We start from the raw sequence: 24,240 nt of genomic DNA, 5'->3' as shown, positions 1-24,240 counted from the left end.
AGCAATTATATGTAATAAAGGTAAATGTTGATAAACAGTCATTAGGTGGGGTCCTATATGAGCCAGCAGTCTGATCATGTCAACCTGTGACCTGTTGGATGTTTTAATAGAGCAGAGCTCATTATGTTGGAGCAGAGAATGTTCATGTCTAATCACTGTGATCAGAGATAAACATCAAACGCTCCGGGACACGACACACTGTAAATGTAGCAATATCTCAAACAATAAGCCTCTGTGTGATTTGGTTCTCAGTGGAGAGCCTTCTCTCACAGGAATTAATATTTCATTTCTGATCATTAGCGTTAGATATGACCTTTTACCCTTTGAGGGGTGCACTGCATATTGAGGTCGAAGGGGAAAAAAATATTCTGTAGACAACATTCTCCTGCATCATCGTCTTTGACATCATCATCGTTATTGTTGTCATCGTGGCTGGCCTGTTGTGCCAGAGGCAGAACACCTGTATGTGTGTGTGCTGCTCTCCTCCCCCTGCATGTGTTGGGCAGTTGGTGGTTGAGAGTGATGCACTGAGACCACAGTCCTTTCAGATGAAAAGGAGGGCAGGGCAGCACAATCAGGAAGTGGTTTTGCTGGAGAGAGACTGCTCGTGTGTGGAGCTCAGGGCAGGTGTATGGCAGTGGCTTTTGTGACTGTGATTCTGTGATTCTGTGATTGATATGTGTATGTGTGTGCGGGCGAGCGAGCGAGCGAGCGAGCGAGAGAGACATGCAGAGATAGGGAAAGGGAGACAGAAATTTATCAGGATGAAAGAAAGAGAAGTTACTCCCACAAGGCTCCCATACTTTCATTTTAAGACAAGAAAGTAAAACATAGAAACAAGTAACAAGCAAGATCATTACTTATAGTAACTATAAATGGAGACAAAGCCATTTTTTACAAATGTATGTTGATTTATTTTAATTGCTTTTAAATAAGAATATACAGTATGTCACAATGACAATAATATAGTTACAGTATACAGCTATGACCCAGTTTAAAGGAATTGTACATTGATCTAAAAGTTTGACTTTAGTTTCATGACAGACACAAGGAAGTATTTGCAAGGCAAATAAATCATTATGATAATTGCCCAAAGACCAGATGAGGTAGAGATATATACGATTCCACTGTCTAATATGCTTTGAGCCTGATATGTTATATCCATGTACATAACTATATATCTCTGCATAAACAAGAAAATAAACAGTGGCACGGGGAACTGAAACGATTGTAAAATATTGGAAACATAAATGGGTGCCTAATAGCCCTAGGGGCAGACATGGACCTTTAACCCTAACCCACGGACAGACACAGAGGTCTGGCATGGAGAGCTGGAGGAATGGCGAAGTCAAATACGGCTATTTTCTCTGATTGGTAATTGAGAAAACAAGCAGCATGATTGGGCCATTTCAAAGACATTAGAGAACAAAGATGTGCCTGAATTAAACTGTAGAGAAAACGGTTTGATTTGGTCAGGGGAACACACTTGAAAGCACAGCACAGTGCGTGCAGACATGCCCACTTATAAATAAAAAATAGAGCAAAGTTCTTTACAGTGTCAGCAAGAGAAGAACTTTGCATAGCCGTTTTTATGGACAGTGTTTGGAGTTTCCCTTAGTTTGAGTGCAATTTCCTTAGCATTTTTCCTTTACTGTGTTAACAATGTCAAACATGTAGTATTATCATAGACATTCTCACAAGAGACAACAGGTCTACTTTACCACACAATAACCCTATGACTGCATTTAGTCATAAATGACATACTAACTAGCTGTGATTATAGGCTAACATTGTACTAACGTTCCATGTTCAGACATCCAGTGATTCAATGGGACTTTTTAAGGTGTGTGGTGGATATCAGTATTAACCCAGATACATTTCTCACCTTAAAGCAAAGGAGTAAAGTACTATACATAACATAGCCAACTTAAGTGCTTCATTTTTCTATTACGAATGAATGAACCCTTAGACTGCTCTCACAGCAAATAAAGAGACAAGCAAACAGCAAATGAGACAGGCAGCCAGGCAGACGGAGACAGACGTCAAGAGGCTCTAAATTCCTTTTCGGCATTTTCTGGCGCTTTGGAAATGCTCTAAATCTTGATATAAGTACTACAGCATAGTAGCAGTTAGACAAACTGACTAAGGAACAGACCGACAAGAGGACAGGACCAATGGAACTGTCAGCGCTCCCACAGAGATGATGCCAAATAATGATGGTGACCTATTGTTCATTCCAGTACCTTGTGAAGAGCCCGTTCCCTGCCCATAACTGTCCAGCAAGGCAACCCTCTCCCCCTCACATAAGGTCTGTGATGTCAGTGCATTCAGTAAGAGCAAAGCAGAAAGTGGTCTTGATACTGCCTCATCTGAGGAGACAGCGCATGTTCGATTCAAACAAGTGGCAAACTACCAACAACATTATGACCTTGTTCCATTTCCATGCTTCCCAAAACAGTTCTCAGTTCAGAACAGGCAGTAAGGGTATGTTTAAAAGTCAAACCCTTCAATTTATCAAGAGTAATGTCTGAGTGGTTCTAGCCCTGCCATTTTGAATGTTCTCTCAGTGTGTTGCCGTTTTCCTCTCCCTATCTTTTTCTCTCTCTCTCCCCCTTTTCAGGTATTTTTGCAGGTGTACACTTCCTCCTCCCTGACACAGGTTTGACACTCTACATGGCAGCACCAGCGCACCTGGCAGTGGCAGGAGAGGGTGGTGAGGTGCATGGCCGTGTTGTAGCCGCGCCCGCAGCAAAGGCTCTGGCAGCTGGTGTCCTTGGCACAGGAGCGTCCGGCCGTGCCGGGAGAGTAGCGTGACGGCCTGCAGAAGCTGGGGGAGTCCTCAAGGAACACCAGGTCAGTGGAGCGGTGGCTCTGGCCGTGGCGACGTGGCCCCGCCAGCTCCGTTTCCCCGGTGGCCGCGTTGGTGACGCTCAGCACACGCAGGGCCGTGTCGTAGCGGAACTTGAGCAGCCGCCCGGTGTCGTGGAACGGGGACAGCTGCTTCCAGCAGGTCCGCACGGCACAGGAGCCGGAGACGCCGTGACACTTACAGGTAGTCTTCAGGCCACTCTTCACCGCCTGAAAGGGAAGGAGGGGGGAAAGGAGGGTGATGAGGAGGGAGGAGATGAGAGTGAGATGTCAGTTTATTCAGTCTGATTCATTAGCTTGGCTCTTATCTTTGGTCCCTATCTTTGGTGCCGAACTTCAATGCCATTACAACCCTCCTTCCGTGGCCTCCAACTGCTCTTAAATGCTAGTAAAACTATGTGCATGCTCTTCAACCGATTGCTGCCCGCACCCTCCCGCCCGACTAGCATCACTACTCTGGACGGTTCTGACCTAGAATATGTGGACAACTACAAATACCTAGGTGTCTGGTTAGACTGTAAACTCACCTTCCAGACTCACATTAAGCATCTCCAATCCAAAATTAAATCTAGAATTGGCCTCCTATTTCGCAACAAAGCCTCCTTCACTCATGCTGCCAAACACACCCTCATAAAACTGACTATCCTACCGATCCTTGACTTCAGCGATGTCATTTACAAAATAGCCTCCAACACTCTACTCAGCAAACTGGATGTAGTCTATCACAGTGCCATCCGTTTTGTCACCAAAGCCCCATATACTACCCACCACTGTGACCTGTGTGCTCTAGTTGGCTGGCCCTCACTACATATTCGTCGCCAAACCCACTAGCTCCAGGTCATCTATAAGTCTTTGCTAGGTAAAGCCCCGCCTTATCTCAGCTCACTGGTCAACATAACAACACCCACCCATAGCACGCGCTCCAGCAGATATATTTCACTGGTCACCCCCAAGCCAACACTTCCTTTGGCCGCCTTTCCTTCCAGTTCTCTGCTGCCAATGACTGGAACGAAAATCACTGAAGCTGGAGTCTTATATGTCCCACTCTAACTTTAAGCATCAGCTGTCTGAGCAGCTTACCGATCACTGTACCTGTACACAGCCAATCTGTAAATAGCACAACCAACTACCTCATCCCCATATTGCTACTTATCCTCTTGCTCTATCACTCCAATGTTAATGCTAAATTGTTATTATTTCGCCTCTGGCCTATTTATTGCCTTACCTCCCTACTCTTCTACATTTGCACAAAATGTCCATAGATTATTCTATTGTGTTATTGACTGTACGTTTGTTTGTGTAACTCTGTGTTGTTGTTTTTGTCGCACTGCTTTGCTTTATCTTGGCCAGGTCGCAGTTGTAAATGAGAACTTGTTCTCAACTGGCCTACCTGGTTAAATAAGGGTGAAATAAAAAATCATTACAAATCTAGACAGAGTGAACCAGTTTCCTGCAGGGTGGGTGGATGGGGCGGGGGGCGGATGGTATGGGGCTAGTCACCCTTTAGTTTAGCTCAGTATGAACGGTTGAGATGATGGATTAGGGAGACTGTTCGGCATGCAGTATTTCATTCACCTGACGTCTCGCATTTAGACAGAGCCTGCGGATACATTTTTTCAATGTGTTGAAACTAGCTCTTTCTCACTACTTCTCTCCTGTCTCTCTCCTATGAAGCCTGAGGCATTAGAGACAGGCATCACAGACAGACAGCAGAATCTTTCCACCCTGTTCTTTGTGTGTGTGTGTGTGTGTGTGTGCACGGAAAACGATCATAAGAGTTTAAAAAGCTTAAACAGTTAGAGAGTTTGGGTTAGCGGCCAAAGGATGGTGTCCTGCCTTCGTTCAAAAGTTCACTGAGCTTGGTGGTGGTGGAGTGGGGGTACCAGCGCTGAGGCACTCAGCCAGAGAGACTCTAACTGGGTGGGGGCCAGAGACAGGTCATGCGGCATGGGGGTCATCCTTACGGGGAGGGGGAGACCCAGGGGCTACTTCAGGGTTGAAGAGTTCTGCCGAGTTCCGCCCTACACAGGTATGAACCCCTCAGGGGCATCTCAGAACATTACTGAGGGATGAGGGTTAGAGGGGGGTGTTGTGAAAAAAACAGCCACCTCCGGGTCTCTACTGAGCCGGATAGGTGGAAGGTGAGGAAAACACCACACTCAATAAAGATAAGATAGACTACTTCAGTTCATCCTGTTGTTTTTATCTCTCCCTCGCTCTCTCTCCCTCTGTCTCTGAAGGGCCTGTTGCCTCAGTTAAAAGGTAAAGGGGAAGAGCCTTGGGGCTGACTGTTTCTAAGCTACACACACAAATACACACATAGTGTTACCGTATGAACATTATGTGGATTTATGGAGAAGAGCACAGTTCAGCACCATACAGTAAGTGGAAAAAATGCTTGCTCGTATATTAAAAGAGGCAACAGTTATAATTGTTCTCTGGCGGGAGACCTTTAATTTTCTGTTGGCCCGCACAGCAAGCTTTATCATGCCTGCCTTGGAACACCTGGCTCCAGGGATCTGACAGCAGTCTGTCTCCTCTCCTATCCTTGTTACTTGCTGCCTCCCTCAGCCTCGACCAGTAGCTATCTATCCACTAGGGCTACAGGAAGGGAGACACCATGCACAGGGAGTGGGCTCCTGGCACTGGATGAGATATATGGGCAAGGAGTCAGGGCGAGACCTGGTAAAGTCACACAGTCCCTGCTGTCTCTGTTGGAAGAGTGCATTGTATGGTAAGCAGTGTTGGGGTTGTCCTCTGCTGGTGGGTCTAAAATGGAGCTGTTATTGGCTGATATGTTTATGATGCTTGGGAGGAAACACTCACTACTGGCAAAGACTTATACCTTTCTCTTTTGAAAAAATTAACTTAAGCCACAATAGTGTCACTCACAAATGCTTAATGGTTTTCTTGTTGTTTTGCTTGAGCTTATCCACATGTCAACACTCACTCACTCACCCGGATTCCAACGTTAATGTTGTGGGAGTCGATCTGCGCCCTCAGGTCTTTGCTGACCCTCTTCTGGCCCAAGAACTTCTTGAGAAATTTGGTGCTGTATTTCAAGTTGTCACCGCAGACCCCCCACTGCCATGCCTCGCGATGCTGTATTCCTGGGGAGTCATCGCACGTGCACCTCTCCATTCGGCCTGAGCTGCAAGCTTTTGCTAGTGCGTGGGACAATGCCGCTGAAGACACCGCAAGGAGAAAGGCCGTCTCCTTGAAGCCTGGAATAGACAAATGACATCAACAATTAATAATAGTCTACAATAAAAAAAATGTAATGTTGTTTACTCCTCGTAAATTGGCTAGGCCCAGACATGCAAAGACTAGACTATCATCCAAGCTCATGAGATAAATATTTTGGTTACATTCTACTCCCATGTTTCTACTCCAGTGTTCCGTTTAAAGAGTTGTGTCATGATTCCTCTGCTGACTGTTCCAGGTGGTTTGGTTTCGCACTGTTATTTGCTTAGCCCAGAGACATCGCTATGATGTATTTTAATCCAATTAATTCTTATTTTGACTAGGAAGGATTTTTTTCTCCCCAGATGAAAGTGAGTAATCACGCCGCCCTTTTCCTCTGGTAACTGGGCGGTTTTGGGAGATATAAATAACCACTGGGCCCTCGTCGGCCCCGCCGCACCGGGCTTTTTGGCTCTTTAGCCCTTAATTAACTTCATGCTGACCTGTTCATGGCTTTTCGTGCTGATAGCATAACCATGCTCTAAAATGATTTTATTTGGGGTGGAGCGTTAGCCGCTGACTTTGTGTTGTTGTTGTAGGCTATAGACTAGAGTTTAGCCTGGCTCATTATTTTGAGATCACTCACCTACAGTCAATTTATCAATTCAACATACTTACATTATCAATCAATTGCCTTGTTGCACTTGAGAAATCCTTTGCATCATCAAGTAGTAATCTGACCCTTACGATATTCACAACACAACATCAGTCTAGGCTATTAGGTCTACATGTTTACTTGCTTCCCATGATGCGTCCCTCCAGATGGAAATGTTTCCCTCATATCTCTATGTGTGTAAATACATGGAACTCTATGAATTGATGACATATTATTGCACCTCTTTTCAGAAGACTCCCGCGGCCGTCCAAGCTACAGTTCCAGCGCTCATTCCGGAATTGATAGCGGCACTCCAAGAGGCTGAGGCGCACTGATTCACGCAGCGTCTCGGCCAAACCCGGCTCGCGGCGACACAGTCGTTTCTGCCTACGGGCCAGGGTCATCTGCTCGCATTGTTTTAGGTGAGATTTTCCCGTTGGGGGTTCATTGGAGAACGGGGCAGGCAAAAAGACCAAGGGCTCTCGGCCTGTCAGCCTTTCAAAGGAGACAAATGTATACATTCAGTGCAGTATAGTTATCACTGACGTTACCAAATTCAAAAAGGAAAATGTCATATAAATAATCTTATCAAGAAAATATAAATATGTAGACCTATAAATAATACCCAACGTTCTGGTGGTCCTGGGAATAAAGAAAACATGTTGTTCCAGAGTAATTTCTATATAACATGTGTCCATAACAATTACATTTTGTTTATAGAGCCATAGCCTATAAATCGAAACAATATGTATAGTTTTTGCTGACTCTACAAGCTTTTAATAACAACACACTACACATAGGTATACGCGCAATTAAGTATAAACGTAGTGAGTCATATCAAAATGTCTGAATTTGCTTCCAAAGTAAAATTACGCACATATCGGCCTATATTTGACTTCGTCTGTCCTACCCACATGTGCCCAATAAAACCACATACTAATGCTAAAAAAGGAAACTGAGTGTAGGATTCTAATTTTAAAATAAAATATTAAAACAAATCTGTTTATGCATGCAAATTAGTTCCCTCATACAAATTTCGACTATTGCCAAAAAGTGAGAGAATTGAGGGAGTGCCAAAGTCGAGAGGTCAAGAGACCGTGAGAAACCATTCACACTCACAGCAAGTCATAGATCATACAAAGGATATCTTAAATATTCTGCTCTGAGACGTATTTGGCAAGTTAATAATTATCAATAATATTATTATAATTTGTAGTGGTATCATAAGGATGAAGGCCTATTTGAAAAATTGTCACACAGCCGTGGAAACTAGCCTACTTTGTTTACTTTTAGATAGCAGAAAAATGCAATCATAAGTAATCTCTGTGGACTTGAACATCCAAACAAGTCAACATTTACAGTCCCACATTATGGTCTCGTGCGTAATTGCGCACGATAGTCTGGAACGCTGGGCTTCCATCATGTAGGCAGGCAATGTACGTCGCATCACATGCATTATTTCCTACAGACATCGATCTGCTGTATATGTTAGAAGTAAGGAAAAGACAATAAAACTGCAGAGACATAACAGTAAAAGAGTTGTGGCTGACCCAAAATATGCTGCCGTGTGCGAGAGGAGGATGCAGAGCTCAATGAGTCGCAGTAGGCAGGCGGTCCTTGGGAGCCTAGAGCACATGATGACGGGTCGACGCTGCTCTTCATCTCGCTGATTCTGCACTGGGAAAGTCTGTGCCGTCTGGCAGGCTCACCTCCTAAGTGGCCCACACAAACTTCGGTCCACTGCGGCAGGCGCGGTCCCAAGGGAGGCAAGGCCTCTGGGGAGCGCATCATCGTGCCACACGCCCATTGGACTCCCTTGTCGTCCCGCCCCAACCATTGAAACGCCCCCCCACTTAGATGTGACAGGTAGGAAATCTACCTGGCTGTGATGAGAATTCGTCTGGGTTTTGTCATTATCGTGCCTCATATTCAAACTTGCTGGTGCATTTTCATTCTACCCACTGACAGATCTACTGTACCATGTTTATGGTGGATACACCAGTGGCAAGTGTAGGCTATAGGATGTGGCTGGCTATAGAATGACTATAACCGAGTGTGCTCCTTGAAGAAGTTCTGTAGTTTCCTGAGAAGGTAGACATAGCCTACAAATACAAACATGCAGATACACTTGTTATTGCAAAAATGGATCGTGGATTATAGGTATAGGATTACATAGGCATCTATTAAGCAATAAATACTTTTATACAGTTGAATCTCCCCCATCACTTGCTGTCTATTTTGCATTGCTAGCAAAGACTCGCTGATGGTCTGTCTCGTTCTTGATAACTCTATTTTCATTTTGGTCATAATGTTTACAAACCACCAAGGCTCCAATCTAATTTTCTCTGCCTAACAGTGCTTTTTTCTTTGATTCTTACTTACTGTTTCATAGCAGCAGGGAAAAACCTCTATAAATACGTTTTTGTACTCAAATGAATTACATCTTTATTTTGTAATATATTTATGCTCACGTTGGTGCTTGACCAAACACCTGCAAAGAGAAGGAACCCATTGTGGGATAGACAGCCCTAGACAACACACAAACTAATAACAAGTGGCATGCCCACTGCCTAGTCACGGTGAATAAGTCATTACTGTACAACAACACATACAGACAAACATCAACAATAAGCTTTTATTTTAATGTAATGCATCTCAAGAATTATACCTTGAGATATTATGAAAGGATATGATGTGCTTCATGACACCTGTAGATATAGTTGCCTACCACCCATGATGTCTCAGTCCATAGGCCATTTTTATATAAAATCCCATTTATTCACTTCATGTCCAACAGCAACAACAACAACTCTGGTTTACAATCACCATGTGGATGAATGGGTTATCAAAGATCTAGTTGTCTGCTCAGTGTGACACCTGCATAACCGGACAACCACCTGAATTAACTAACCATGAGCACAAACACATGAAAGGTGGACAAACTTCCACCTGATGATATTGCACTCACATAGGCCTATGCCTATAATTTCAGAGTGGTTGATTTATGGAAAGGAAACACGAAACGGAAACTATTGGCTTTGACTTATTGGGACATTATGACTGCAGCATGGAGACGGCCCCATCTAGTGGATTTAATATGAACAACACACACTGTGAGCCTTTAACGATGACCCCAACAACCTTGATGAACGCTTGAACCCTGATGCACCTTGAACTTCGCAACCCACTTCTCCCTTCTGCCCACCTCCAGGGGCCCCCCAACTCCAGTTTACCTACTTGTTGGCCCTATAGACCTAGCTGTCATTGTAGACCTTGCATGTTTGTGTTGGCCATAGAGATCCCATTAAATTACTTAATTTGTATTATAATTCCTATTTTTATGGTGTTGGCTCTGACTCTTTCAGGCTGTTTAACTAAAAGATGAATGACAGAAACAGGCTGGAATTCTTGGATCAGAAATGTAAATTGTAGGCTGTTGCTTATTGATTGAAATGATGATCTCTATGACATTATGAGTAAGTGACCTAGCCATAAGACATATAAGGCAGCACTTGCTTGCCATATCCAATATAAGGCTATACACACCCAATGGTCCTGTATTTTCCGGACGTTTTTTTTCTTCTTCTTCTGGATTGAACAATTGCAACCGGTTTGTTTTGTTTGCTAACCAAATGATGATGGGTTGGGCCAGTGGCAAATTTCTCCAGTCTCCATTGAAGCCGGAAACATGGGGCGGGGAAGAGGCGGGGATGCTTGATCCTACGGGAAGCTTGACTGGTCTTTCAGTTTGTAGGGCAAACTGGAGGAGGGCCTTTTGTAAATCTCCGCCCTCAACATTAAATGTTGTTGCATCGATTGGCCCGCAGCACAGCAAGGTACGTTTTTGTAACTTGCACGGATAACATGATTGGTGAAGATCTTACGATGTGCAACGTCCATGACGCGGCTTTCTTGACACTTGTGAAAGACGCCATTTTGTTGTTAGCGGTGAATAGGAGCGTAAAAGAAAGATCGAGAAACCGCCACTAAAAGGTAAAACATGTATACAACGTAGCAATATAATAGATGTAATTCATCGTATTTTTTTTATTTTCAGGATCAGGAATGCAAACGATTGCTTATTTCCTTTCGGCTTGACCGCAAGCTTTAACAACGAATCCCCCTGCGTAGACTCAAACCAAACGAGGATCATCTGCCGTCAATAGCTAGTTAGCTAGCTCGCCCGGCATTATATTCTCACGACCTGTAAAAGTCGTGAGAGCATTATTCCGCTAACTTTACTGAAATTGTGTCAGTAAGTATTCGCTGGTCATTGTGATTGGACATTCAGCGTCCTCCTATTTGGAGTCATTATGTCGAGCCGCTTCGCTTGCTTGTGCTACCTAACGATGTAAGCAAAATTAACGTTAGCTAGCTACGCCAATTTTCTGAATGCGTACCGTTAATTTACGTGGATTGAGATTTTAGTCGTCCGAGTTTAACTGGCTAACTGACGTTAAACACGTCTCTAAATGAATGTAGTTAACCAGCCTGTGGGTTAAACGGTAAGGTAACTTGGAAGTAGTGGTCTCTACGGCCTTCTAGCTGGGTAACTAAGCTGTGCCGGGAAGCTTTAGCTAGCGTAACTGTTGGTACTGGATGGTTAGATTTGGTTTTGGAAACTGTTGTCAGTGTCTTCAAACTGAACGCGTCACATGGTTAGTCACTAGCTAGTGTGTTACAAATTAATGTAGCTAACTTGTTAGACCCAAGTCATTTTAGTGGACAGACAACTGGAGCAGAATAGTGTGTGTGTGTGTGTGTGTGTGTGAGATGCATACAAAGCTACACACATCTTAGTGTTATTTATGACTGTGACACCCATGTCTCTGTCTTCCATATTCAAACATTGAGTTCTCCAGGAATCTGGCAGATTTTCCTACTTTGTTCAGGACAGACAACCGGTGGAGCAGGATAACCCCAGCATGCCTAACTTTCCCTTATGGAAAAACATTGCTAGACTTAAAAGAAAAATGTCCACTATTTGCCTGTCTGACCAGAAAGTGAGCCTCCTTGATGCCCCTAGTGTTCCCGCAATATTAATGTGTGTACTGTATGTAGTAGGCTGTACATCACATGTCCCACCCCCTTGTCATTTGGCCAGTCAATTATTTATCCACATTGGCTCATTTGAAACTTATGAGCATCTCTTGGTAACTGGCACCTCTTTTAGAACCCCTTAACATTGACTGCCGATGCACCCCAAAAAGACCACCTCAGGCAGCCTATATCACATGCATACTGTGATAAGTTTGCTTAACTACTCTGATGACTTGCTGCTGACCGTCCCATAACCCCTCCCTCCCCTGTTATTCCTGTTTCCTCAGAGGACGATGCACTTCCTCTTTGCTTTAGTTGAGGAACGGGGTGGACAATCCTGATTCAAATGAGCTGCCATTGTTGTGATGTCATTAGAAATCTGCAAGCTATGAGCTTTTCTAGTTCTGGAACTCCCCTCTGTGGAATGTCTGCTGGCTAGAGCTAGATTCGTTGTCACATTCTGAATCCAGGAAGGCACTTTGTGAAACTGACAACTCCCTGTGTTCGTGATGTTAGAACTCTAATCACACCCCTCCTGGCTTTTGTTTGCCTAGTCGTTGTATAGTTTATTTCAAAGTGCCAAGGCGTGTGTCATATTTAAATGGCTTCAGCATATTTCCACCGAAGAACGCCTTTCTGAATTATGTTCATTTGTATACCATTTGCCACACAATTGTCTTGAAGGTGTGTAATAATACTGTGTTGGTGTTATCCTATGCTATCATTTGTAGGCATGTGTTAGTGGGAGGGTTTTTGCACAAGATCAGAGTTGTGTAGCAAAATGTTCCATTATTTTAGAAGTCATTTGTGTCCTTTGGAGAAAGACCTGAGTGTTCAATAGCCTATTTGCTGAGACCGGATCATTGTTTCCCTGTCTCTCTCCTGGTTAATTCAGCAGTGTGTCTCTGCCTACAGGTGTGTTGTTACCTCTCCAATATCCAGCCTCTAGTACTCTGGTTCTACTGAGCGCTGACCTATATTCGCCACATCAGTGGACTCATTGTGTGCTTTTCCTTGAGCTCAGCCTGCATGCTCTTCGTTTCACCTACAACACCTGTATGGGTCTTTTATAATGCGATCCCATCGTCCTTACTCTTGTCCAGTTTGTATTAAGACCGCTAACTTGTCTCAAATATGAATCTGTTTTTGTCATGGTGTTTAGGATACACGATTTTTCTGATGTAGTGAGCCTGTTTCATCATAGGCCGTGTCTTAAATCACATGATTCTGCGATGTGCTTGGCAACGTACTGAATAATAGGAAGGGTTGTTATTGCAATGAATATGCCTAATTCAAAATGAAAGTCAACAATTGATACATTTGTGGGTCATTCCATGAGAGTGCCCTTTGATATTTTAAGTAGATATTGTGCACCAATATTGGATTTTAAAAGCCTGTTATATTAAATGCGGTGCCATTTAATATTATAGGCAACATGGATAATGCGATCAATCTGCTAAAGTGCCAAAATGCTGAATTTTGACATCCCTCTGTCAACTCTCACTTCTATGAAGATTTTAACCCACATAATACCAAAACTTCTCCAGGGTTCAGCATCATTGTAAAGCCCTAGTCATTTTGTTGCTAGACGGGTATTTCTGAAGATGATTATTCATGTGATTCATTTAAGTATGTCCCTCAACCCTGTTATGTGAACTGAACTCTCATTTTAATATGGTGAGACTGTCTTTTAAAACATTGAACATTTTAATAGTAATCTTAGAGTAAAAGCTGATTCTACTCTTCTTGGCAATTGTGTGGTGCAAAACTGAGCGGGTCGAGCATAACATGTCAATCCTGTTACCCATAGACTAGAAATGTTGTAACAATGTATTTTTTTTGTGTGAAGCTTGCATTCAAACTTTTCTGTGACAGTTTCCCTGTCACAAGTGGATATTATAATATTTTTTTTTACACGATTATTTAATTAGGCTAGTCAGCTAAGAACAAATTCTAATATTCAATGATGACCTAGGAACAGTGGGTTAACTGCCTTGTTCAGGGTCAGAACGACAGATTTTTACCTTGTGAGCTCGGGGATTCGATCTTGCAACCTTTCAGTTACTAGTCCAACGCTCTAACCACTAGCCTACCCGCCGCCCCAAATTTTATGGTTGATGTAAGAAGAAATCATCAACCCTGTTACTTTATTTTGCACTTAATAGGCACTACTTACCATAGTCTTTATAAAAACAAAATGTACCTCTTAGGGAGGATTTTTATTTTTTCATGAAGTTGAAATTATGTGAAAGTTACACTTCTCAAAAGGCACCAAATTGTTGGAAAGACCCATGTACATTTAGAAACGCATTTCAACTGTGAGAAAGTTATGTAAAAAAAAAAACATGAATTAGTTATATGGTGTTGTGTTAGACATGTATGTAGGCTTCTATTTGGGACTGACTAGGCTATTACATTCTAATCGTTGTGGCTGCTGTTACAGAGCCTGTTGGTGTTCTTGTCTGGTGGGTGTTGGGCAATAGGTGTTCAGGTGGAGCTATGTTGTAACTAGCCTCTACCCCTGGATCGTGTCTCTGGTCAGTGCTCTGCCAGTCATGTGATCCACTTCTCTGCTCCTGACTATGAGTAAACAGTTGCCTGCCAGTCAGAACGACACTGACCTGCAGCCCCATCAGCCAAGTCCTGCTCCTGTGTGGTGTGAGGGCCTATTGTTAAGACGCAAAATAAACACAGACAGCGACTGAAAGCTTTTCTCAGCACTTTTTCTCCCCCTCATGAATTTAATCTCTGTGGTTGCCCTTTATCAGAGATAAGGAAGCTTAGCCTGACATAGCTTTTGTGTTACCGAACACGTGGACACACATACACACGGCCGGTTTAGCCTGGTGTTAGGCGCAATGAATGTTGTACGACTACGAGCTTAACCATTTTGGTTTCTGTCTCCTTTCCTCCAGATTAGCCAAGATGGGGAACATGTTTGCAGGCCTGTTTAAGAATCTCTTTGGTAAAAAAGAGATGCGGATTCTGATGGTGGGGCTGGATGCTGCCGGCAAGACCACCATCCTGTACAAGCTCAAACTGGGAGAGATCGTCACCACAATCCCTACCATCGGTGAGTAGCTTAGCCTTATCCCTTTTACCCCTTGTCATCACACACCCCTCACCTAGGTACAAACCCCTCCTGAAATGCTCCCCAATGTTCCTCCAATAACTTGCTCCATGTGATTTTCATGAGATCTAGGCTCCTGTTTGTTTAGTTGTAGGGGAGTAGAAATGAATGTCCTACGTATAGCCATGTACTCCCTCTGTCCTCATCTCATCTGAACCCTGATCACTTCCCACATGCCCAGAGTAGCTGCCGTGAGCTGCCCTCCGGCTCTGAAGCAATGAGTGGGCCCCTGTTAAGGCCAGCAGTCTGCCTGTACATGGATTTCATTAGGAGACGTGGGTCGGGCACTGTGTAGCCTACCTACATCAGCTGCAGAGCTCCCGCAGGCAGGCAACGTCCTGCAATGTGGCTGTTGTCATAGGGATTAAGTGACTTTTAAATATAGGCATGAATGGAGCTTTACAGCCCCCCCCCGAAATAAATGTTGCTTTATAGGAATGTAACAAGGCTGATGACATTTCATATTCCAGTAGATGTTCATTCACTTTGCATATTTTATTCAAATATACATTTTAATTTGCAGCTACATTCGGGCAAAGACATTCATGCAGACATTTGTGTTAAGGGAGTGACTTAGCTTGCCTGTTTGGGATTGCTGATATGTCATCTCACACAGCCTCTTGGAATGTTAGATCAGTTACGTCAGCAACCTAAGACACTTTCTCGCTCTCTCAGGTTTTAACGTTGAGACGGTAGAATACAAGAACATCAGCTTCACAGTGTGGGATGTGGGCGGTCAGGACAAGATCAGGCCTCTGTGGCGGCACTACTTCCAGAACACCCAAGGTGAGTGGACACTGTCACCAGAACCCCCTCAGCACCATCTTCACGCTTTCTGACTTTGAGTTGAGACTGTCCCGGGTAAATGTTCATATTTTCCTCACCCTCCATCCTTTCTCACCCTCTGCTTCTCTCAGGTCTGATCTTTGTGGTGGACAGTAACGATAGGGAGAGAGTGAACGAGGCACGGGAGGAGCTGACAAGGATGCTGGCTGAGGATGAGCTGAGAGACGCTGTGCTGCTTGTGTTCGCTAACAAACAGGTGAACTGACTAACTGGGGAGAGACACTAGTGCGTCAGGAAAACCGTAGTTTCTTTTTACCTGCTACACTGGACATGTAAATTTAGCTTGACGCGTAAAGAGTAGGCCACTTAAATCAAGTGTTCTCGGCGTGAGCGGTGCGTCAAATTCTTCAAAAATGGAATCGGAGCGCAATTTTACACTGAGCAGAGCGAGACTAACAAACAGGTGATCCTTTTCCCACCAATTTGGTCTTTTGACCAATCAGATCAAATATTTGGCCACTAATTGGGCAAAAGATCACAATTGGGCTGAGGTTAACCTCTTACATCTAGGCGTTCCACTAGCGGAACTCCGTCAGCGGAACCCCTAGCCAACAGCCAATGGGATCGCATGGCGCGAAATACAAAAACCTCAAAAATCCTATAATTTCAATTTTTCAAACATACGACTATTTTACACCATTTGAAAGATAAACCTCTCCTGAATCTAACCACGGTGTCCGATTTCAAAAAGGCTTTACAGCGAAAGCAAAACATTTAGATTATGTTAGGAGAGTACATAGACAAAAATAATCACAGCCATTTTCCAAGCAAGCATATATGTCAATAAAACCCAAAACACAGCTAAATGAAGCACTAACCTTTGATCTTCATCAGATGACACTCCTAGGACATTATGTTATACAATACATGTATGTTTTGTTCAATCAAGTTCATATTTATATCCAAAAACAGCTTTTTACATTGGCGCGTGATGTTCAGAAAATGTATTCCCACCAAAAACTTCCGGTGACTTTACAAAAATACTCATCATAAACGTTGAAAAAATACATAACAATTATTTTAAGAATTATAGATACAGAACTCCTTTATCCTGTTAGGGCTAGGGGGCAGTATTGACACGGCCGGATAAAAAACGTACCCGATTTTAATCTGGTTACTACTCCTACCCAGTAACTAGAATATGCATATAATTATTGGCTTTGGATAGAAAACACCCTAAAGTTTCTAAAACTGTTTGAATGGTGTCTGTGAGTATAACAGAACTCATATGGCAGGCCAAAACCTGAGAAGATTCCATGCAGGAAGTGGCCTGTCTGACAAGTTGTGTTTCATCTTGGCTCTGTTTATTGAAGACTGAGGATCTTTGCTATAACGTGACACTTCCTACGGCTCCCATAGGCTCTCAGAGCCCGGGAAAAAGCTGAAGGATATCGAGGCAGCCTCTGGCTGAAACACATTATCGCCTTTGCCAAGTGGCCGATCAGAGGACAATAGGCTTAGGCGCGTGCCCGAGTCGACCCCATGCTTTATTTTCTTTCGTCTGTTTACCTAAGTTCTGAACGTCACATGCTAATGTAAAAAGCTGGTTTTTGATATTAATATGAACTTGATTGAACAAAACATGCATGTATTGTATAACATAATGTCCTAGGTGTGTCATCTGATGAAGATCATCAAAGGTTAGTGCTGCATTTAGCTGTCTTCTGGGTTTTTGTGACATTATATGCTAGCTTGAAAAATGGGTGTCTGATTATTTCTGGCTGGGTACTCTACTGACAGAATCTAATGTTTTGCTTTCGTTGTAAAGCCTTTTTGAAATCGGACAGTGTGGTTAGATTAACGAGAGTCTTGTCTTTAAAATGCTGTAAAATAGTCATATGTTTGAGAAATTGAAGTAATAGCATTTCCACTGGCTGTTACGTAGGTGGGACGATTTGGTGCCACCTACCCTAGAGAGGTTATGCAATGGCTGTGTCAGATTTTAAAATAGCTTTTTGGCGAAAGCACATTTTTCAATATTCTGAGTATTAAGACACCCGCCAAGTTCTGGGCAAACTAAACTCAGAATTAGTATTAGAAATATTGTATTACCTTTGCAGATCTTCGTCAGAATGCACTCCCAGGACTGCTACTTCCACAATAAATGTTGTTTTTGTTCGAAATAATCCATAGTTATGTCCAAATACCTCCGTTTTGTTTGTGCGTTTAGGTCACTATCCAAAGGGTAACGTGCGAGCGCATTTCTAGACACAAAGTCAAAATGTTCCATTACCGTACTTAGAAGCATGTCGAACGCTGTTTAAAATCAATTTTTGTTATTTTTAACGTAAAATTGCGATAATATTCCAACCGGACAATAGTGTATTCATTCAAGGAGGAAAAGAAAAAAACAGCGTGCTCGCGGGAACGCGCATATCCAATCTCTTTGTCCCCAGGCAGTCCACTCAGAAACTGAGCTACTATACTCTGCCCAGTGACAGGGGAATGCTAAAAACACTTTCTGTAGGCTTTAGACAGCCAATGGAAGCCTTAGAAAGTGCAACATGAGAGCACAGATGCTGTAGTTTCGAAAGGGACTAGAAAGAACTACATTTCTCAGATCCTACACTTCCTGGTTGAATTTCTAAGTTTTTTGCCTGCCATATGAGTTCTGTTATACTCACAGACACCATTCAAACAGTTTTAGAAACGTCAGTGTTTTCTATCCAAATCTGCTAATAATATGCATATTCTCGTTTCTGGGCAAGAGTAGTAACCAGTTTAAATCGGGTACGTTTTTTCATCCGGCCGTGAAAATACTGCCCCCTATCCGTATCAGGTTAACGCAGCCCAAGGCTTCACCAGTAAACTGCATCTGTAATTGGTAGTACAGTATTGTTATTAGAGGTCGACCGATTATGATTTTTCAACGCCAATACCAATTATTGGAGGACCAAAAAAAGCCGATACCAATTAATCAGCCGATTTAAAAAAAAAAAAAAAAAAAAACAAAAAAAAAACAAAAAAAAAAAAAAAAAAAAAAAACTGTATTTATAATAATGATAATTACAACAATACTGAATGAACACTTATTTTAACTTAAAATAATACATCAATAAAATCAATTTAGCCTCAAAAAAAAATAATGAAACATGTTCAATTTGGTTTAAATAATGCAAATCAAAGTGTTGGAGAAGGTAAAAGTGCAATATGTGCCATGTAAAAAAGCTAAGGTTTAAGTTCCTTGCTGAGAACATGGGAACATATGAAAGCTGGTGGTTCCTTTTAACATGAGTCTTCAATATTCCCAGGTAAGTTTTAGGTTGTAGTTATTATAGCACTATTTCTCTCAATACGATTTGTATTTCATATACCTTTGACTATTGGATGTTCTTATAGGCACTTTAGTATTGCCAGTGTAACAGTATAGCTTCCGTCCCTCTCCTCGCTCCTACCTGGGCTTGAACCAGGAACACATCGACAACAGCCACCCTCGAAGCAGCGTTACCCATGCAGAGCAAGGGGAAACAACTACCCCAAGTCTCAGAGCGAGTGACGTTTAAAACACTATTAGCGCATACCCCGCTAACTAGCTAGCCATTTCACATCGGTTACACCAGCCTAATCTTGGGAGTTGACAGGCTTGAAGGGGTGGGTATAATTTGTGGAGCGTTCCAACAGGACTCTGTTCCAAAAAAACGTAAAGTAAAAGGTTGCCAACCAACAACGCATACAAAGTAGCAACGCATACAAACCTAGCTAGCTAGCTGCCGAATAGGTATCAACTCACCACGTAGCTTATTCTTAATGTTTGTCTATAGGCAACCAGAGTGAGGACAGACATTTTTCGGAATAAACGTGATGAGTGAAAAACGCAATGAAATAGACCACTCACTACCCGGTATCTTATTCTGCCGCTATACAACTTTGTATGCGTTGTTTTTTGGCAACCTTGTTATTTATGAAGTTTTTGGAATAGATTTCTGTTGGAACGTTCCACAAATTATACCCACCCGGTTTGAAGTCATAAACAGCTTGAAACACAGCGAAGAGCTGCTGGCAAAACGCACGAAAGTGCTGTCTGAATGAATGCTTACGAGTTATGTTATGTCAATGCTATGTCATAATTACGTAAAATTCTGGCAAATTAGTTCGCAACGAGCCAGGCGGCCCAAACTGTTGCATATACCCTGACTCTGAGTGCAATGAACGCTAGAGATGTGGCACAATTTCATGTTAGCAGGCAATAGTAACTAAATATGCAGGTTAAAAAATATATACTTGTTTATTGATTTTAAAGAAAGGCATTGATGTTTATGGTTAGGTACATTGCTGCAACGACAGTGCTTTTTTCGCAAATGCGCTTGTTAAATCAACACCCGTTTGGCGAAATAGGCTATGATTCAATGATAAATTAACAGGCACCGCATCGATTATATGCAACGCAGGACACGTTAGATAAACTAGTAATATCATCAACCATGTATAGTTAACTAGTGATTATGTTAAGATTGATTGTTTTTTATAAGATAAGTTTAATGCTAGCTAGCAACTTACCGTGGCTCCTTGTGATGTTGCACTCGCGTAACAGGTGGTCAGCCTGCCACGCAGTTTCCTTGTGGATTGCAATGTAATCGGCGTCCAAAAAGGCAGATTACTGATTTGTTATGAAAACTTCAAATCGGCCATGCCGGTAAATTGGTCGACCTCTAATACTAAGATGGCTTGTGAAGGTCTGTTGCAGACGCAAGTTTTCCTAGGTTAACCCTTTTCTCTTCACTCTTCAGGACCTCCCCAACGCTATGAACGCAGCAGAGATCACAGACAAGCTGGGCCTGCACTCCCTGCGCCAGCGTAATTGGTACATCCAGGCCACCTGCGCTACCAGCGGGGACGGGCTCTACGAGGGCCTCGACTGGCTCTCCAACCAGCTAAAGAACGCAAAATGATCCACCATTCCGCCGTCTGTCTGCGTCTTTGTCTGCGCAGTGTGTTATGGGCGACAGCGCTGGTCCCAGCCCCTCTCTCCTCCCGTTTCTCACTCCATCCCCTCCAACCATTGGGGCTTTGACCAGTGATACCCCACATACGTGTGTGTGTGTGTGAGAGAGTGCAAGTGTTTGTGTGGATCTTAATGTGTATGTATGTGTGGGTGCATGTGTGTGAGCCGGGAGTGGGAGCAGCTCTGCTGTGCCTTCAACAGTCACTCTCACCCATGGAAATGACAGCATGGCTAACTCTAGCGCCCCCTCCCAACCCACCCTCAGTGGCTCCTAAGACACCCTGGTTTTCACAAGGCAAAGAAAGACCCAGGATGCTAAGTCTTATGTGTAATCTGAAAAATGAATCAAGTTTATAGATTAAAAAAACTATTTTGATTTTACATCCACTAGTGTTGCGATCTGTCAGACACTCTTGTTAAACTGTTGGTTTGAGACCCCACACCATGAAATAAATCTCAATGTAACCTGTATCAGGTTGGGAAAAAGACAAGTAAAAATAGCTTTTCCATCCTAGATCCTTCTTTGCATTCTTTGGAAAATCATGTTCTAGTATGCCCAACCGCATTGTTCTGGCTGTCTTGGGAACACTAGCTAATAAATTATTAGCTTTCAGTCGCTGTCCCAACCCTCAAATCTCCATTGAAGCACAACAAATTAGTGATGTCACCATGCCCCTCGTCCACTCGTTTTTGTTGTTGAGCGTAGCCACCTTAGCCTGAATGATGACGGTGGTGCTTAATAAGACCTGCAGGACTTTAGGGTCAGCTGTTTGGTAGGCATTACTGACTGAAATGAGTTGTTACTATTGTCTTTGGTTTATTAGAATGGAGCAAGACTTGTCTTGTCTGGAAATAACTTGTTCCAAGAGGTAACCATGGTAACCAGCTGCTGACCCTGCTGCCCTCTAGGATCACAAGTGATGGCCTCTTTATCATGCTGCATCTTTATTGGTGGCTAACACCAAGTGATGTTCCTTTCACAGGGCCTTGTGAGATCATTGATAATGTTTTGAGTGAACGATCCTTACCGCCGGGTATGGAAAACGCAATAAATTGTGTGTTTGTCTAGCACTACACTATACTACCTATGCTAGGCAGAGGGTCAGTGTAGTTGAGTGCAGCTAGCCACAGCTCTGCGAGTACATTGGGTGAGTGTACGTGGGATTAGTTGGGTGTTTTCAGCACCATTCCTGTCCACTGGAACAGCGAGGCCTTTTGAGAGTTGCTCCCACTCTGGCTTTCTCATCATTACATTTTCTGTTGTCTACTTTTTTCCTTTTTATTATATTTTATTTACATTGTTCTTTTTTGTACAGATGACCTGGTTCCCTTGGTCTAGCATGAGCTGAGGAGCCAGGTGTGCAGTATTTCAATCAAAATGCTTTAGGATCCTTTGGGTTTGACTTATGAAGGGCTGGTTGTGTTTGGGTTAGCTTTTAGGATGTTTGCTGCAGAGTTGGACTTTCCTGCAGGGCACGGGGTGGGCCTGATGGGTCACTTCCAGCAGAAGAGGTTGGTGGGAGGAGCTATAGGAGGATGGGCTCATTGTAATGACTGGAATGACATATTTGGAACGGAGTCAAATGTGGTTCCGATATATTTGATACCTTTCCATTGATTCCATTCCAGACATTACATTAAGCCCCTCCTTTAGCTCCTTCCATCAGCCGCTACTGACTTTCAGCTGCACTAACACGGCACTCTCCAATTCCTCATAGTGCCGTGTTGTTATCAAGCTCTCATGGCATTCAATGCGTTACGCTTTACTTCAGCCTACAATCCAAACTCTGAATTAACACACCCTATTCGGGGCTATCTAGGTTGTTTGCTCTATGTGTCGTCGGGGTTAGTTATCCCGGTTCTGCTGCACAGGTAGAGTCACATCTTCCCCTTCGCTCCATGTGAAACATGACCAGCTTGCACTATAATACAATAGTACTGTAACTAGACCATGGAAGGTTGCCTCATCAACCTCTTTACAACAAGCAGCAGGGGGAAAGCTTGAGCATTCTGCTCACATCAGCAGTGCTCTCATTGACAACTCTCTCCCATCACCATCGCCATAGCAACTACACCAGCAGACCATGTGCAAATTTAAGCCGCGGCTGTTCTCCACATCAACACACAGCTTCAAAATGTATACCATAACTGACAATGGTTTTCTGTACATCCCATGTATTCCAAAGGCTACTGCGAATTTAGTTGAGAAACCCTTAGTACACTGTACTGTACACACCCCCTGCTGATCGAAGATGACCCTAAGGTCCCAGCTCCACACTGACCTCTTGAGGGTAGGACTGACCTTTACCCTTGTATCTGTGTACAACTGGACAATTGGATCTCTTTTTTTTTTCTTTTATGAATTGTTCCAGAAAATGGATTCAACAAATTAATAACTCTAATTTTTGGCCCTTTTCTTCTGTAATGATATTGTAGAGTTTAGTGCTGAAAGAAAATCCATTGAATTGAATGATGAGCGTCACTTCCGGTATATGGCAGGTAATTAAAGTGTATATGAACTTCTGTATGAACATTTATTTTAACTTGACAATTTCATTTAGCTACCCTTGTTCAGATGTGAAGCTCTAATTTTCAGATCATTTTCTGTACAAATGACACAAGGTGTGTGTGCATATGTATTTTCTTTTACTTAAGGATTTCCCTTTGTTTTTAGCTTTTTTTAACCCATCTTGTAACATCTGAGAAATGCACTATAATAAAGAGATCTCTATTACAAATCTCTTGTATATTTATTTCATAAAATAGATGCTTAGATACTGAAACACTGGGCTAAAATAGGCTTAGATACTGAAACATCAGTTTTACAATTCCACCGCATGGTTTCTCCCACTGACAGAAAATGCTTTCATAGCAGGCTGTTCAGGGATGCTTGGCCTGCAGAGGCTCCGTCTGTCCTTTCCTGTAGTGTCTGCTTGAGAGAACTGGGGTGGTTTTTAGGCCATGTTGTGTGTGTCCCCTCCATGGCAATGTAAACCACACACATCAATTCTATGCTAGCTTTTGTGTACTTTTTCAGTAAAAAAAAAGTGATTGTTTCACCATCTCATTGTCTCAGGTCCATTGACCAGCTCAGAATTATGGTCAATAATGTGGTTAGAGCTGGGCAATATATCGGGAATACTGGTATACCCATATGGATTTTTACAATACTGTAACGATATGTTGATGCAGTGCTAAACAAATGATATTCAACAAGGGTTCACTTTTAAGGTAAACCTTTATGGTTTTCAGGCTAACATTAGTGTTTTTGAGTTACAAAAATTACAAAAGAATGTCAATAGCCCCTGAGGCAGATTTTCCTAGACTGCAATTACTCCTCTTAGTCACAGTGTGGCACTACCTACAAAACAACAGCATTATGTTTCTCTCTTCTTTCAGAGAATAAGTCGTGTAGCATGGTTTCTCCCACTGACAGAAAATGCTTTCATAGCAGGCTGTTCAGGGATGCTTGGCCTGCAGAGGCTCGTCTGTCCTTTCCTGTAGTGTCTGCTAGAGAGAACTGGGGTGGTTTTTAGGCCATGTTGTGTGTGTCCCCTCCATGGCAATGTAAACCAC

At 42.9% G+C, this 24,240-nt stretch overlaps 2 protein-coding genes across 2 annotated transcripts; one reads left to right on the top strand and one right to left on the bottom strand.

The window, feature by feature from the left end:
- Nucleotides 1-890: 890 nt before the first annotated feature.
- LOC115171144 (protein Wnt-9b) lies at nt 891-8,454 on the bottom strand. Its single transcript, XM_029727680.1, has 4 exons — nt 8,257-8,454; nt 6,948-7,201; nt 5,827-6,092; nt 891-3,078 (listed from the first exon to the last, which is right to left on the bottom strand). The coding sequence occupies exons 1-4, from the start codon at nt 8,340-8,342 to the stop codon at nt 2,617-2,619; spliced, it is 1,068 nt and encodes a 355-aa protein (XP_029583540.1). The 5' UTR covers nt 8,343-8,454; the 3' UTR covers nt 891-2,616.
- Nucleotides 8,455-10,568: 2,114 nt separating this feature from the next.
- Nucleotides 10,569-23,402, top strand: LOC115171143 (ADP-ribosylation factor 2). Its single transcript, XM_029727679.1, has 5 exons — nt 10,569-10,699; nt 14,662-14,819; nt 15,552-15,662; nt 15,794-15,918; nt 20,450-23,402. Exons 2-5 carry the CDS (start codon nt 14,672-14,674, stop codon nt 20,609-20,611), a joined length of 546 nt encoding a protein of 181 aa, XP_029583539.1. The 5' UTR covers nt 10,569-10,699; nt 14,662-14,671; the 3' UTR covers nt 20,612-23,402.
- The last annotated feature ends 838 nt before the right edge of the window (nt 23,403-24,240 follow it).

This window comes from Salmo trutta, chromosome 32 (assembly GCF_901001165.1).
Source record: "Salmo trutta chromosome 32, fSalTru1.1, whole genome shotgun sequence".
NCBI lineage: Eukaryota > Metazoa > Chordata > Actinopteri > Salmoniformes > Salmonidae > Salmo > Salmo trutta.
This window is presented reverse-complemented; position numbering and strand designations above follow the sequence as displayed.